Raw genomic sequence first — 12,183 nt, forward strand, 5'->3', positions numbered from 1 at the left:
GGGATCGGAAGGAGAACAGTTATGTTTACTGGAGCTCCTTTCAAGAGTGAGGGGCAGCAGGAGAAAAAGCACAAACGTGTTTGTTTGAAAATTTAACAAGGGGGAATGGAGGCTGATATTATGGGCTAATCAGAGGCAAGAGGCAACCTTTTGACATTGAATGAGAGATGATCAGTTGGGGGGCAGGGGAAATAGGCCATGAAGGGCCTGAAAGTGAAGACAAGTAGCTTGTTTTTATACAATAGAGATGTGGGAGCCAATTAAGAGATACAAAAGAGAGAGAACATGGTCAAAACAATGGACTAGGAACATGATCTTTGTAGCAGCATTCTGAATGGATATGACTGGGACATGACTGCATTTCTCAAGGCCAGAGAAAAGGATGTTGCAGTACCTGAGACATGAAATTATGACAGCCTGGATGAGAGTTTTAGCTGTGTGAATAAATCGGAAAGGCCATGTCTTAGAGATGTTTCACAGAAAGAATCTGCAAGATTTAGACATAAATGGATATGAGGAGTCAGAGAGAGGTCAGAGTCCAAGATGATCCCCTGGTTATGGACCTGAGTGGACAGGTAGAATGGTGGTGATGTCCTCAGTGATCAAGAAAGGAGACAGCAAGAAGGATTTTGTGGGAAGGGAAAGGAGAAGATTAAGAACTCTGTTCTAGCCATGTAGAGCTTGTGCTAGAATCATAGAATATCAGGGTTGGAAGGGACCTCAGGAGGTCATCTAGTCCAACCCCCTGCTCAAAGCAAGACCGATCCCCAATTAAATCATCCCAGCCAGGGCTTTGTCAAGCCTGACCTTAAAAACTTCTAAGGAAGGAGATTCCACCACCTCCCTAGGTAATGCATTCCAGTATTTCACCACCCTCCTAGTGAAAAAGTTTTTCCTAATATCCAACCTAAATCTCCCCCACTGCAACTTGAGACCATTACTCCCTGTTCTGTCATCTGCTACCATTGAGAACAGTCTAGAGCCATCCTCTTTGGAATCCCCTTTCAGGTAGTTGAAAGCAGCTATCAAATCCCCCCTCATTCTTCTCTTCCGTAGACTAAACATCCCCAGTTCCCTCAGCCTCTCGTCATAACTCATGTGTTCCAGTCCCCTAATCATTTTTGTTGCCCTCCACTGGACTCTTTCCAATTTTTCCACATCCTTCTTGTAGTGTGGGGCCCAAAACTGGACACAATACTCCAGATGAGGCCTCACCAGTGTCAAATAGAGGGGAACGATCACGTCCCTCGATCTGCTGGCAATGCCCCTACTTATACATCCCAAAAGGCCATTGGCCTTCTTGGCAACAAGGGCACACTGTTGACTCATATCCAGCTTCTCGTCCACTGTCACCCCTAGGTCCTTTTCTGCAGAACTGCTGCCGAGCCATTCGGTCCCTAGTCTGTAGCGGTGCATTGGATTCTTCCGTCCTAAGTGCAGAACTCTGCACTTGTCCTTGTTGAACCTCATCAGATTTCTTTTGGCCCAATCCTCCAATTTGTCTAGGTCCCTCTGTATCCTATCCCTCCCCTCCAGCGTATCTACCTCTCCTCCTAGTTTAGTGTCATCTGCAAACTTGCTGAGGGTGCAATGCACACCATCCTCCAGATCATTTATGAAGATATTGAACAAAACCGGCCCGAGGACCCACCCTTGGGGCGCTCCACTTGATACTGGCTGCCAACTAGACACGGAGCCATTGATCACTACCTGTTGAGCCCGACAATCTAGCCAGCTTTCTATCCACCTTATAGTCCATTCATCCAGCCCATACTTCTTTAACTTGCTAGCAAGAATACTGTGGGAGACAGTGTCAAAAGCTTTGCTAAAGTCAAGGAACAACACGTCCACTGCTTTCCCTTCATCCACAGAACCAGTTGGACATGTGGACGTGTTTGTAGCCAGGCACACCCATAGGCCCAGGATCTGGTCCAAGAAGTTCTTATGCTTGGTGACATCTCCTCATATCTGTCAGGACGACTGGAAAAAGGCTAATGTAGTGCCCATCTTTAAAAAAGGGAAGAAGGAGGATCCTGGGAACTACAGGCCAGTCAGCCTTACCTCAGTCCCTGGAAAAATCATGGAGCAGGTCCTCAAGGAATCAATTCTGAAGCACTTAGAGGAGAGGAAAGTGATCAGGAACAGTCAGCATGGATTCATCAAGGGCAAGTCATGCCTGACTAATCTAATTGCCTTCTATGACAAGATAACTGGGTCTGTGGATGAAGGGAAAGCAGTGGACGTGTTGTTCCTTGACTTTAGCAAAGCTTTTGACACTGTCATCGTAGAAAGCTGTCTGAGCAATGATGCAAACTATTTGCTTGCTTCTGCTCCAGACCTTGTCTTGCTGTGAACCACAGACTCTGTTACTTGCCTCCTCTGTGCAACTCAGCACCTGACCCTGCCTTCCAGGCATCCTGACCCTGCCTGACCTGATGTGACCCTGACTCCGCTACTTGCCTCCTGTCTGCAACTCAGTGCCTGACTCTAACTTCCTGGCATCTTGACCTGGCTTGACGCAACTCTGCTACTCATCTCCTGACTGCAGCTTGGTAACTGACCCATGCAGACAGACTGCCCAAGGCCCAGCCCTGACACTGAGACAAGCTGAGATTTTAGTTTGGACAGAAAGAGACAGGTCTGGAGCAGAGAGGTACATCTCTAAGAGCTAGTCTACGCTAGCCACAGCAGCGCTTTAACGTGGCTTGTGTAGTCACAGCAGAGCGCTGGGAGACAGCTCTCCCAGCATTCTAAAAAACTACCTCCAGGAGGGGCGTAGCTACCAGCGCTGAGAGCACGGCTCCCAGCGCTGGTGCACTGTCTACACTGGCGCTTTACAGCACTGAAACTTGGTGCCCTCAGGGGTGTGTTTTTTCACACCCCAGAGCGAGAAAGTTGCAGTGCTGTAAAGTGCCAGTGTAGACAATCCCTAAATTGTAGAGATAGTAGTTAAATTTGTGTTTGTAGATGAGATTACCCAAAGTAAATAGATGGTGTAGAGGAAGAATAGAAGAGGACAAAGTACAGAGCCCTGTGGAACCCCAGAGAAAACTGAGGATATCCTCCAAAGAACCTTCTGAAGGAGCAATTAGAGAGGTAGGAGGACAATCAGGAGAGGGCAGAGTCATGGAAGCCAAGGGAGGACAAGATTTCAAGAAGAAGAGTATGGTTGACTGTGTCAAAGGTGGCTAACAGGTCAAAGAGAATGAGGATGGAGTTCTGATCCTCAGCTTTGGCTAAAAGGTCATCTGTAAAATTATGATAATACTTCTCTACATCCCAGGAGTGTTTAGAGACTTAATTAATTTTTTAAGCACTCAGATCTTCATTTGAAATGCACTATAGAAACAAAAAATATTGTATAATTTTTAAAAATAATTATTAAGATCCTACATGGCTAAATTTTACAAACCCTCTAACTTTGTCACCCTAACTTTGTCACGCTTCTGCAAAAACTGACATTTTTGAGTGCAAATGCTTTTGTGCATGAAAACTAAGCAGCTAGATCGCTAACTGATTGACATGGTCATGCAAGTGCTGTGTGTGTGTGCAAGATCCACAAGCAGTTCTGTGTGTAAAATTGTCGGAGCAAATGTGGCACCTGTGTTGAGGGCACTTGAAAAATTTGGCTCATATTATTTTGGTCTTTGCTAATGAAGAGCCAGCAGAGGGAGCATGAGTGTTTTACACTTACATCAAACAGGATAAGAAATACAATCAAAACTACTAGTATGCTGTGAGGCAAAAGTGCCCATTCCCTGAAGCTGAAAAAAATACCTTCTCTCATAAGTCATCTGTAAGAATTTTGCAGTAAGAATCACTTGACCAACAAGGACCATCTAATAAGTTTCAGAGTAGCAGCCGTGTTAGTCTGTATTCGCAAAAAGAAAAGGAGGACTTGTGGCACCTTAGAGACTAACAAATTTATTTGAGCATAAGCTTTCGTGAGCTACAGCTCACTTCATCGGATAAAGTGAGCTGTAGCTCACGAAAGCTTATGCTCAAATAAATTTGTTAGTCTCTAAGGTGCCGCAAGTCCTCCTTTTTTTTTTTCATCTAACAAGTGACGCTTATCAGCTTTTCAGGAGTACATTACTGTATTGTCTATCATTGTGCCCATTGTTACTGACACCTGGAAAAGATTTTCAAGGCACTATTCAAATAAGTTAGGGCTCTGGGGGTTAATAGGCCACTGAAGGGCTTGTGTGTGTCTCTGGTGAGTTTTAGGATTTGGTCAACTAGCTCATCTCACAACTTCTTGTGGCCAAAGGTCCTGCTGCCTGCTCAGCATGGCTTAGGTGCAAGCAGCCAGCTGGTACGGAACTTACTCCATAGCTGAATCTGGTCCAAAGATTTTTATGGAGTTTTCAAAAATGCATCACACTGGCACATGCAGTAAACCCTCTGCTCTTCAACAGGTTCCTGAAAAACTACCTTATCGTGCCATATGTGTTCCAGGCTGCTAACCATCATCATATACTGGATTACAACACAGTATGAATTAAATTAAAAGCAAACATCTGAGATACAACACAAACATTTGGAATGAAGGCATGTGATCAGGATTGCGCTGCAGAGCCAACATGCCTGAAGCAACAAATACTCATCTAAGGGAACCTTGAATATTAAAAGAAAATAACATTTTATATAAAAAAATCATTATAACAGACCCATTTGAAGTGATTCTTTACCTCTTGCCTAAAAAGATCAACTCTTCTCTCTTTTCAATCTCCTACTCTAAGTTGGTCAACAAAGTGAATTGCATCCTCTAGAGTGAAAAAGCAATGGAGGTCTGGCCTCCTGTAATAATCTTGAGTCTTACCAGAAACAATGGGCCATGTCTATGTAAAATGGATCATGAGTGTTTATTGATTGTAGTAAAAGCCCCTCTTCTTTTTAACTAACGCTACAGTATTATCATGTGTTAACTTCTCAGTTTGTGGAATCTTATGAGTGCTGTGTGTCTTAATTAAGAATCCTATTCTCAGAGCTGTACAGACATTAATGATGGTGCTGATTCACCAACAAGGAAGCAAATCTATAGAGAAACATGCTGGTTTGTGCTGTATTTGGATGTACTGGAGGGAACCTATGTCTGTCAAATTGAATAGGACAAAATTAGTATGGAAAGACATTTGGTTTTTTTGCAACAGTGTGAAGTGAGTGCAAAACACTACTATTATGTTCACGGCATACACAAAGAGAAATTAAATAAAAACATAGATTCTCTTGCAGGAAGGTTGCAGCATCACGCTTCATTTCTTAGCTCTAGATCCCCCTAGCCAACAGGCAGGACTAAGATCCCCCCTCCACCACCACCGCCACTCAGATGGTGATTTCAACACGGTCTTCAATACACCAAAATTACCAGATCAGAATGCAGTAGTATAATCAAGGGTAAACAAAGTTTACCCACTTCTCATTGGGGAATATGGAGTGTAGGTGAGTTTACCCATTTCTTTCTGTACCACCACACCACTGCCAGAATGTTAGCATTTCACACCAGCCTTGCCCTGGTGTAACTGATTAAATGAGTAGTAGGATAACAGTGAATCACGTTCTTTGTACTTAGCATTTATTCTTCATGTTCATCAGCAACTTGTGAATGATCATAATTTTTTTTTTGTGAGCACTGGCAGTGGGTGTGGAGCTGTACAATCCATGCATAAAGGAAGTCTGAGTCCATACCCTAAGAACCTTGCACTCTAAAATGAAATGAAAGTCAGACATAATGGTGTTTAGAGAGCAAAACTGAAAAAGTACCAGTGTCCAGATTATATTTCCTGAGACCCTTGGGGACTACAAGGTTTGGGGAAGATCCCACTACCTGTTCTCTGGGGACTAAACCCTGTCCCTGACAGGAAGATGGGGGGAGACAACTCTATGAAGGGATCCTTACAGTAACATTCTCCACCAGAGTCCCCTCCTGCAGATTTTCCTGTGGGAGTGGATCATCCATCCCCATGATATAAGAGCTGGTCTCTAAGCAGTGTAAATTCCTTATTTTTAAAATATATAAATGGATTATTGTTTAAAGACTCCATGGAAGAAGAGTGTCTTAAGCAGAAGTCTGAGAAAGTGATGGTGGATGTTTGGCCACCCTGTAATATACTCGATAACTTTAAATAAAGGGGGGGAATGCTAACCATAATCAATTTCTGCAGTGACTGGTGAGAACTGCTTTCTTGAATCAAGTGGTTTATTAATGCTAAACACACTGTGACAAATGTTAACTCTACAAGCAAAAGTGCATTTTCCCCTCTAGACTCTACAGAGTTGTTTTCAAGAGCAGCTGAGGCTCAAGGCCCAGGTGAGACTTCTGGAGTATCGTGTGAAACAGCAGCAGGTAAAAATAGTGCAGCTCTTACAGGAGAAGGAGATTCAATACAGTGACATCGGAGATGAAAACAGTGTTATTGACCTGGGAGAAAAAAGACAATACGCAGGTTAGAATTTATTTCTTCTTTTCACGTTGTGTCTATTTGAACTCGTGTATATGTTTCCATGGCCAGTACAACGGAGACTTCAGCGTTACAGTGATGTTTTACAATTCCCCCAGAAAACTGTCCCATCAAGACATAGCATTCAGCTATTATCCAGGCCTTTGTTGTCTTGAGATCAGATTGTGCAATGCATTCTACATGGAGCTACACCTTAAAACTGTCCAGAAACTGAAGTTGCTGCAGAACATTCCAGCATGCTTTTTTAAATGATATCTTGCCAAATTATACCTGCTCTAGATCTGTACTAGCTACCTGTTGGCTTCTGAGTAGATTTTAAGGTGATAACCTTAGACTTTAAGGTGACCTATAAAAACCTAAGAAGCCGGACAGCTACCTATCCAAGAATCCACCTCTCCACCTTGTGTTACTGCTACAGCTGCAGTGAATGATGGCATTCAAGATGGAGCTTCCCTCCGTATAAAATAAAAGGGGCTGGGTGTTTTCCATGAGGGCCCCACAACTTTGGACCTCATTTCCCACCATCTCAGTCCAAAACAGCTGATCTATTGAATTAAAATTCTAAAACAGGTGAAACTCTAATAAAAAACAAAAAGTGTAATAAGAGCAGGGAAAGAATTTTTCATGCTTTAAAGAACATGATACAAATAAAGGAATTTAAAAAAAAACCCCACAGCTATGGTCTGTTGTTTAGAGCCACATTCTTTAGGTATATAAACAGAGCCTGAGCTAAGAGACTGAAGAGAAAGGGCAAAGCCCTTTCAAACATGTTTTTAGTCATATTTTTTCAGCTGAAAAATGAGTCTAACTCCCAACTGTTTTCAATTTAATTTTAGGAACACCCAGTAATGCAATACTATATGTCTTGATTTCTCCCAGAAGCATAGACACTGCCAGCTCAACCAGGACACATGAAACAAGACTATACAGAACAATAAAAGTTAATAAAACTTTAGAATCCTATTGCTGGGTGACCAGAAGCCAGTACAGACTTCATATAATTTGTATTTGTGACCTTAGCTTTAGTTTGGCTGATGATTTCATTATTCAACTAGATTCTGGGCTCCACTCCAGCTGCTTTGTGCCAGCAGATCTAGCCTCTTCAGGATCCTCCCCACAAGTGCTGTAGAACTACAATGGTAGAAACAGGACTACCTCCAGTACTGAAGAATACAAAGGTGACTTAAAGCCACCATTTCATAAAACCTCCTGCCCTGTGCTGAACTCAGCTCAGCTGGAATGGAGGATTTGATCCTCTGATTTTTGCTACCTTAAGGGTATCGTTAAAATGAGACATAAATAACAGATAGTCAGCTAGGACTGCCACCTTTCTAATGGCTGGTAACCGGACCCTCAAGGCTCTGCACCCATCTCCGCTTCTTCCCCGCAAGGCCCTGCTCCATCACTCGCCCCTCTCCCCCCATCCTCCCATAGGATTGCTGTTTCTGAGGTACATCTGCTCACACATCCTAGAGGTAATAAGGACAATCTGCACACACATGGGGGGATTTTCATTTACACTCATTTGAATTTCTTCATTTCCACACACATGCACACAGTGAAAAGTTTGCTTCATTAGCACACTGGTTCTGGGGAGCAGGGGAAGGGAGCTCCCTCTTTTGCACATACAGCTGAGGTGAAAGGGAGGACTCCCCCTACATTTACATGGATGCCTAGATAGGGGGAGAGACTCCACTTATTTGCACCAGTATCTAAGAGAGAAGAAGGTCCCACCCACTTGCACACACAGTGGAAGAGTGGAAGGAACAGAAACAGATGCTCCCCCATTTGCAGCACACCCACCCAGTTCCTGTGTCCTGCCAAACTCCAGGCTGAGAAACTTACTGAACTTTCCCCAGTTGGGCTGTTGGGAGTGGGTGGGGCAGGGAGGACCGTGGGCTGTGATTTGCTGGGTGGCAGAGCGCTCAGCTATGATTGGCTGGGCTCTGTTCCCCTCCTCACGAGGGTGGTGTGCGTTCTCTGGGTAAGCATCTCTCACATCAGAAGTGAGCAAGTTTCCACAGATCCAAAAAATTGGACATCAGGGCTTGTGAAATGGTACTTGGACACACAAGCTGAAACCCGGACTGTCTGGGTGAAAACCGGATGGGTGGCAATCTTACAGTCAGCTAACAGAAATCTCAGGTTTCTGCCTTTCACCCTTCATAGCCTGCTAAATCTGTGTCTAACACTAGCCAAGTCTAGACAAACACTAACACATGTCAGCCATTTGCCATCTCCAGTCCCGCTGAAGGAGGAGTGAAAGATTAGGAAGGACAGTGGACATAGACCACCCTACAATGACTAAACCACTGAAAATATTTTAAAAATTGTAGTTAGAGACCAGATTTCCAAAGGTATTTAGGTGCCTAAAAATGCTGATAGGCACCTAATAGTATTTCCAAAGGTGCCTAGCCAGGTTAGATGCCTGATTCCCATTGAAAGTCAGCATTAGACACCTAACCTGCTTAAGGGCTTGTGAAAATCCCACAAGGCACTAATCTGCATCTTTAGGTGAATGTGAATATGAATGCCCAATTGTCCGTATAGATGAGATTTTTTTTTCAGATTAAGAGCCTGATCTAAGTGCATCCTGTAACTGTTATTATTTTTTGTCTTAAAGTAGCATCTAGAGATCCTAACTGAGAGCAGGACCTCATTGTGTTAGGCACTGTATATAAATCTCATAAGACCCAGTCCCTCCTATGCAGAGCTTGCACTTTAAATGGACAAGACAAACGGTGGATGAAAGGAAGGCAGTGCTGAGTACCCTGAACTCCCACTGAAGTAAATCAGCAGGGTCTCTCAGCACAACTGTAGGATTGGGCCCCATTTCATTGTCTCTTCTAATATTCAGGGCGCCATATTTCACACGTTATTGCCACATTAACTAACAAGATATGGAGAACTTAATTATTGTTGGGTTTTTGTTGTCTCTGATAGTATAAAGAAAAATCCCCAAACATATCCCTCCTTTTCCCCATTTGTTCTGTCAACAAAGCATCACATTCATTATTAAAACCATTCTGCCAGTGGAAGCAAGCAATCAGCTTCCATGCTGGGTGTGAAGCTCTGGTTTTCATCTAACATCTATAATGCTTACAGGTCAGTGAGACTCTTTTAGAGACTGAAAATATTGTTACACTGGAGGGCATTTTAAGGTGAGAAAACATCTTAAAATTTCAAAAATTGTCAGCCACTTGTTCTAGTCCAAGGCACCATTCTGGCAGTCAAGGGTTCAAAAAAAGAAAAGCTTAATCACAGATTCATATTGAATATCTTCTGTTTCTATAAAAGACGAAGCTACTTTGATAGTTTTCAGGACATTTGTGATGTAAGAGTACAGCAGGTTTGTTGCAGTTCTAAATAAAATCTTCTCTTCCTTCTGGGTCACCTCATTCAGTCACTACCCAAGTCCTAAAGGGCCAAATCTATCCATAATGTAAATCCATTGAAGTCAATGGACTCATACCAAGAGAATTTAGTCCAGTGGGCCTAATATGCTCTCCTCTCTGCATGCTGCTCTCTCCACTGTTCAGCTACAGTTTTCCCATGTCAGGTGTGTGCAGATAATCAAGAGTCAATACAGACACAAGCAGTTTCTTAGACAGGAAGGTCTGGATGCTTGGATAGCTGAGTTTCCAGTGTATATTATATATATTCCATTCTACAGCATGACATGCCTTCTTATAATAAAGGCATGTCCTCCTCCCTGTGCCAAACCCTAAAACCCAGATTTCACCCCACTATCTTTGGGGGAGAATCTCCCTTTCTGCAATACTAACGGCCCCTTATACAGGAGAAAAGGCCACTGGATTGCTGTATTTATTAACAGTAATATCATTGTTGGTGGGGGTGGTTATATATTTGCATAGCATCCACAGTTCACAGGGCACTTCACAGAAAAATAAGGCAGTAAAGTCCTTGCCCCACAGGGCCCGAACCCTTACCTATCTCTATAGTCATGCACAGGCATCTTCAAGGAGCTGAGCACATCATGCTCAAATAAATTTGTTAGTCTCTAAGGTGCCACAAGTCCTCCTTTTCTTTTTGCGAATGCAGACTAACACGGCTGCTACTCTGAAACCAGTGGATTAAGCACATTCTTAAGTACTATGCAGACTTGGGACTCTGCTGAGAAAATCATGAGTGTTTGAAAATTTGAGGCTATACTCTAAACTAGTGAAACATTCTTTACATTCCTCCCATCGACTGGCTTAGATCTTATTTACATTACTTTTCTCTATTATAGTCTGTTCAAACCCTGGCACAGTCATTTGTTTTCAGTATAAACTGTTTATTTTCTGATCTAAAACGCACTGGGGCTTTCACAAGGGAGAAAGAAAATAGTTCAGAACGTTCCAAACTGGCCCACAAATGCAATTAAAAAAAACAAAATGTTGGCAGAACCCCAGCCAACATGTTCAGCAAGTTTTCAGAGGTAAATCTTACAGTTAATCACCTCTACCTTTGCCAGGAAAAACAGAAAGAGCTGAAAATTATACGTCTTTCCTGTGTGACTGACAGTCTGAGAGTAGATTAGATATTAACAAAGAACTCCTTTCATATAAAAATTAACTCCTAGGAGGAAAAAAAAGATTATAGAATTATAGAATTATTGTGCATTCGTTGGGCCCTATTCTCTGAACCTTAGTCAGTCACTTATACCAATTCAAAGTGAGAGCAAAATAGTATCAAATCACAATGGGAACATTTTACGTACCGGAGTATGTGAGTTTGGACTCATTCTTTAGAAGGTGCAATAGTGTACCAAGTTCAATGTTTATTATTTTTCTCCTAACAGTGATGATTCCGTCCTGTTGTTTGTGGCTATTCTACAAAATTCTGAGCAAAATTCTGTAGTACGTGGAAATCCCACTGAAGTTAGTGGGTGTTTTTACATTTGAGGAGGCTGTACAAACATGTAATTATGGTAATCAATGAAAATGATAAAACACAAAGATAATATGCAAGTTTTATATTTTTACCATACATTGATTATGTTGATGAAGGTCCCTCTTTGTGAAGCTTGTTTTCAGTAATAAGTAAAGGACCTAAAAAATCTATTTTCAACTGATATTTTGAAAGCAGATTGTGCAGAGATCTACAACGATGGACATAAACGCAGTGGATTTTACAAGATGAAACCTCTTCAGAGCCCTAGTGAATTCCTCGCCTACTGTGACATGTCAGAAGGGGGAGGCTGGACTGTTTTTCAGAGACGTTCTGATGGCAGCCAGAAATTTGATAGGTAGGTGTTGGAGCCAGCAGTTATAATTACAAACAAACCACAGGTATCTGAGACCAGGTGGGACCAAGTTATACATTAACTCTAAAGCTATCCTCGTAAGGGACTATCAGTGGTGAAAAAAGAGGAATGATGATTTTGTACGTAAGCCACCAGACTGGAACACCAAAGTTCGTGGTTCAATTCCTGATTTTGCCTCAGACTCTATGCCCTGGTCTACACTAGGACTTTAGGTCAAATTTAGCAGCGTTAAGTCGATGTAAACCTGCACCCGTCCACACGATGAAGCCCTTTTTTTCGAATTAAAGGGCTCTTTAAATCGATTTCCTTACTCCACCCCTGACAAGTGGATTAGCGCTTAAATCGGCCTTGCCGGGTCGAATTTGGGGTACTGTGGACACAATTCGATGGTATTGGCCTCCAGGAGCTATCCCAGAGCGCTCCATTGTGACCGCTCTGGACAGCACTCTCAAC

General features: G+C 42.7%; 1 protein-coding gene across 5 annotated transcripts in view; it reads left to right on the forward strand.

Annotated features, from left to right (window-relative positions):
• The window catches only part of FGL1 (fibrinogen like 1), a 54,760-nt gene that overhangs the window by 19,387 nt on the left and 23,190 nt on the right, over positions 1–12,183 (forward strand). For 4 of the 5 annotated variants that reach the window (XM_043546154.1, XM_043546153.1, XM_027825121.3 and 1 more), the window contains exons 3-4: positions 6,266–6,446; positions 11,550–11,712. In XM_043546154.1, coding sequence (XP_043402089.1) covers positions 6,266–6,446; positions 11,550–11,712 — 344 coding nt within the window. The remainder of the gene's footprint in view (positions 1–6,265; positions 6,447–11,549; positions 11,713–12,183) is intronic. The other variant, XM_043546152.1, reaches the window with a different exon arrangement.

The sequence above is a fragment of the Chelonia mydas genome, chromosome 4 (assembly GCF_015237465.2).
Source record: "Chelonia mydas isolate rCheMyd1 chromosome 4, rCheMyd1.pri.v2, whole genome shotgun sequence".
Classification (NCBI taxonomy): Eukaryota; Metazoa; Chordata; order Testudines; family Cheloniidae; genus Chelonia; species Chelonia mydas.